Source organism: Pygoscelis adeliae, unplaced genomic scaffold (assembly GCF_000699105.1).
Source record: "Pygoscelis adeliae isolate BGI_AS28 unplaced genomic scaffold, ASM69910v1 Scaffold74, whole genome shotgun sequence".
NCBI classification, from domain to species: Eukaryota; Metazoa; Chordata; class Aves; order Sphenisciformes; family Spheniscidae; genus Pygoscelis; species Pygoscelis adeliae.
In genome coordinates this window covers 2,664,395-2,668,962 of record NW_008824665.1, presented here as the reverse complement: position 1 = coordinate 2,668,962, position 4,568 = coordinate 2,664,395, and the positions used below count along the sequence as shown (strand labels likewise).

The 4,568-nt window shown below is 38.6% G+C and overlaps 1 protein-coding gene across 2 annotated transcripts in view; it reads right to left on the bottom strand.

The window, feature by feature from the left end:
- VWA8 (von Willebrand factor A domain containing 8) overlaps positions 1-4,568 on the bottom strand; it is a 201,097-nt gene that overhangs the window by 129,130 nt on the left and 67,399 nt on the right. For both annotated transcript variants that reach the window (XM_009322841.1, XM_009322840.1), the window contains 2 exons: positions 1,682-1,850; positions 1,276-1,353 (listed from right to left, as the gene is read on the bottom strand). In XM_009322841.1, coding sequence (XP_009321116.1) covers positions 1,276-1,353; positions 1,682-1,850 — 247 coding nt within the window. The remainder of the gene's footprint in view (positions 1-1,275; positions 1,354-1,681; positions 1,851-4,568) is intronic.

The following is a 4,568-nucleotide window of genomic DNA, read 5'->3' as shown; positions in this document are numbered from 1 at the left end:
CCGCTCCATAATCTTCCCCAGCACCGAGGTCAGGCTGACAGGCCTGTAGTTCCCCGGATCCTCCTTCCGGCCCTTCTTGTAGATGGGCGTCACATTGGCCAGCCTCCAGTCGTCCGGGACCTCCCCCGTTAACCAGGACTGATGATAAATGATGGAGCGTGGCTTGGCGAGCTCCTCTGCCAGCTCCCTCAGCACCCTCGGGTGGATCCCATCCGGACCCATAGACTTGTGAGCGTCAACATCATATACTTCATTTAAATATTTCACAATGCTATAGACATCCATATATTTGGAAAGGATTTTTGTAATGCTCTGTTCAGGCATGGTATGTCTCCAAGTATGTCAAAAACAATACATTTATACATTAGGTGTAGGAAGCTAAATAGGTAGTAACAACAACTCTGTCCCAAAGGTGTTACCTAAAAGTCAACCTTTTTACTTACTTTTTTTAAGCTCAGAAGAACATAACAGCCTCTCTCAGCTTCTTAAATAGTAATACTGTAAAAACTATTACCCATGTTAAAATCATGAAAACTAAGGAGAATGGATTACATTTGCATACCAGTTAAACTGCTGGATTCCACTAAAAATGTTTTACAATTTAGTTACATTAAAAACATCCAGTGCTTTAGTTCCCATAGCAATAATTTCTTTTAATTTTCAACATGATTTGACTGTATCTTTTTAAAGAATTTTGTGGTTACTCTGTCAGCAGAACTTATTTTTCTTGACAAGACTGCTTTAATAGAATAGCCTGTAGCAGTAATGCAGCCAGGAGTTCTGTAGCTTTCCCTTTTCTGAGTCTTTGCTGTTGCCCGTTGGCATTTTATAATGGCTAGGTAGTTCCCATTGCCCAAAAAGCCCCAATAATTTCAGCTACCAAAATGCCAATGACTAAAGCTAAGTTACCAAAAAATATTTGGACATGCATGATTACATCCATACCTGTTCAAAAGGCATCTCAAGCATGTTTCACTGTGAGCCATGTATCTAAACCCACCACCACCATGTGTACTGTTCTGCCCGACTTCTCTGGGATTTGGGCAATTTCCTAAAAGCTTTACTTATGCAGATTCTAACGTACATCATAAATCAAAAAAGTTTACAGTATGCGGTGCAGTAATTGACAGCAATAATTTTCTGGGGCTGGTTTTCCAATCAGGCAGCCTTTGTAATAACACTATAGCTTAGCATGCTTCACCCAGCCTTTGTTAAAACAAACAGTCACAGTAAGAGAAAGTAAATTTAACAAAAAAAAAAAAAAAAAAGGCTCACCGTGGCATCATTTGTCTCCCGAAGCTTGTGTGTTAATGACAACAACTGCTCCACAGCAACACTGGGTACATTTGGAATCTGCTTGAAAGAAAAACAGTATTAATCTTACTGCAAGATATGCAAGTTCCATATACAGCTACACCCAGATGCAATGAGCATACAGTTGCTGCAGTTGCTTTATGTCAACCAAAAAGGAATACAGTTTTGACAAAGAGCATTTTTCTATTACAGCATCATTTAATATCACAGTAAGAATGCTAATTTATATCAATATCATTAAAAGATACGCAGATATGCTGCTTTGATAAGCTTTCAAAATGAAGACTCATTTATGCTACACTGAAATAGCAAAATATTTTTTACGTAGTAATAGTCAATAAGTGCCTAAAATATTGAACGTACTTACCATTTCTTTAATAACTTCAGTTTCTTCACTCTTGCTTAAAGATCGAACATTATGAAAAAGAAACAGCGTCAGAAACTCTGGACCCAGCCATTGTTGGGTACTACTTCCAATGACAGGAGGTTCTGCTAAGACCACTATTCTGAAAGAAGGATGGATAGGAAAGATAGACCTGCAAAAAAAGGTTAAAAATGCATTACCTGGCTTAAGCAGTGAATATCAAATTTAATTTTCACAACAGATGAAAAAATAGAATTAAATTATTGTACTGAATCATATCACAGTCTATTCAGATCATTTGCAATACAACTTTATTTAAAAAAAAAAAAGACAAAGACTGCATAATGTGACTTGCAATTTTATAAATTTACGATTTTTTTTTATGCTCAGAAGGGTACCCAAGTCTCCTCTTCTCATCTCCAACAAGACTCGCATGCCTCAAGATGAACAAATACCAGCAACTAAGCTACAGTCTACTGCATTGTATGTCTGAAATGGACACATCTCACCCATCTGACGGACTTTTACAAGTGCTTTACCTAAAGGAGGATGTCTCATAGGCAAACCAGGGAAAGAACCAGATCTACCGGAGCTGCAGTAATGAGTAACTTCTTTTACTCAGTTAGACTGACAGAAAGAATGACACTGTAGAGATTGGCCTAGATACCATGAAAAGCTGGACTTAGTAACAGTTTAGGAACATTGCCCTTACTGATGCTCTCTGTGGCCCTTGGAAAATCACCTAGACTCTTGGGGCGGGATTAATATGCCTAACTTCATAATATTCCTGAAAGTTATACTTCAAAGACCAAACCAATCACCTCACCCTTGGCTCATTTTAGAGTCAGCAAGGGGAGACAGGTCCCTCCAACGGCAGATTAAGACTTACAAAAACTTAAGAAATGCCCTACTGGGTCCTTCAATCTACCCATCTCACTACATGTTCCGTCTCTGATTATGACAGCTGGAGATACTCCTTGGGGAAAGCACATAAGCCTAGCCACTACCAGTAGTCTGTCCCCCTCATACTCTCCCAGCCCCCACAATCATATCTTCAAAGACATTGGAGGATAGATCTCTATTTGCTTTAATGCCTGTTTACTCACAAATTCATCTAATCCCTTTCTGAACTTCTTCATCCTATCTGCCTCCACAACTTCCTGTGGCAACACATGCTGTGTTCATGTTTGTAAAAGGTACTTTTATTATTATTATTTTTTAAATCTTTATACACAAGTTTTAGATGTGTGCATTAGGGCAGTAGAAGACCGCTGCCTTGGGTTTTGGTATCTTTGTCTTCTTCACATCTTTTGTCTCCCTTATCTATGTAATATTATCACCTCTTCGGACTGGGAATTCATTGGCATTCATCAATCAGCACAATTGCATGATCTCTAGAAGCAGCAGAAATAACAGAGAGTAACAAGTCAGACACAAAAGCCAGTCAAATTGTGCAAGGACGGCCTGTTTTCAACAATTAATCTCACAGTACTCTCATTATAAAAATAGGAGACATTAATTTGGAAAAAGCAAGTGAAATTTAATTAGACAGCTTATATTGCTAGATATGCCTGTTATCATGTCATTTTCCGTATAAATTACTACATTTGAAATCAGAACACTTGGAGGCAAGTATTCTTCCTGGTTAAAATGAGGGGGGAAACAATGCCATAAGCAAGAAAACCTGAAGACAGGCTATGACCATTAAACATACATTAACAAATCTACTGCATAGTTGGCTCATCTGTTCATCACAACAGTAAACCTGTGATACAACAGAGTGATTATAGCAAACAGTCTCTTGTATCAAAGCAAACACAGGGGGTGGCATGAGTTATTCTCAGCTGAAAATCAGAAGCCTAGAAGCTACTCCCTGATTGATAAAAATAGAGATAGATGTCTGAAAACATCACATGAAAGAGGAACCAATGGGAATGTCACTGTCACTAAGCATAGAAGAAGGTCAGGGATCATTAGCGAACCTTATTATAGAAAAAGACGTTTCCTAGATAGGATAAATACATATACTTCCAGATTCACATCACACCCCCCATTACTAAGAAGAAAAACAACCCTCCTCCAGAAATCCACGCAATTCGAAGGACCAATTCTGGTCCTTCTGCAATACCATAAGAGAACACAAGAAGCAGTCAGCTTTCCCTAGTAAAGGGAACACACTTCTCTTGTACCACCTCCATGTCACTGCCTAACTCGAAGGTCATGGTGAGGACAGCCAGGGAGGGCACGGGGAAAAGTGGGAGGAGAGGAGATGCGAAGTCAGGACAAGCTAACTTGGTGATATCAGTTAAAGTCACTGACGTACTCTCTAGACTTGGACATATCACAACATCACTGCTGTAGGTTTCCAGTTTGTAAACATGAATAAAACTATTTGGCTACTTCAAAAGCCTATTGTTTGGACTGATGTTTGCAATGTTGAAAATGTCAAGCTAAGTGTATTATTAAAACAAATGCCACAAATGACTCAATCCTGCAATACTCTGAAAGTTCCCAGCTTCCATTAGAGCAACTGAAGAGCTTCAAAGTTGTTCCATCGTATTACAGATCAAGTCTCTAAAGGAATATAATATAGAGCTCCTACATGGAGCTATATTTTATAAAAAAAAGAAAGATGCAGATGAAGACCAAGTAAGTGTATCTTGTTAAAAACTTGACACCTTTTAAATTAATGAGCCTCAAACACAGTGGGAAGATTTGGTGTCAGTTGATTAATACAAAGAATCTCTATCATACTCTTAAATGTTTACTGACAACACAGGTAGCAGAGCACTCTCCTAATAATATGCATGTCCTTCTTTTGACATCAGTGTTTAATTCCAACCAAGGATTACTGCCATCACTCTTGAGAGGAAGATCAGAACACAGTCTG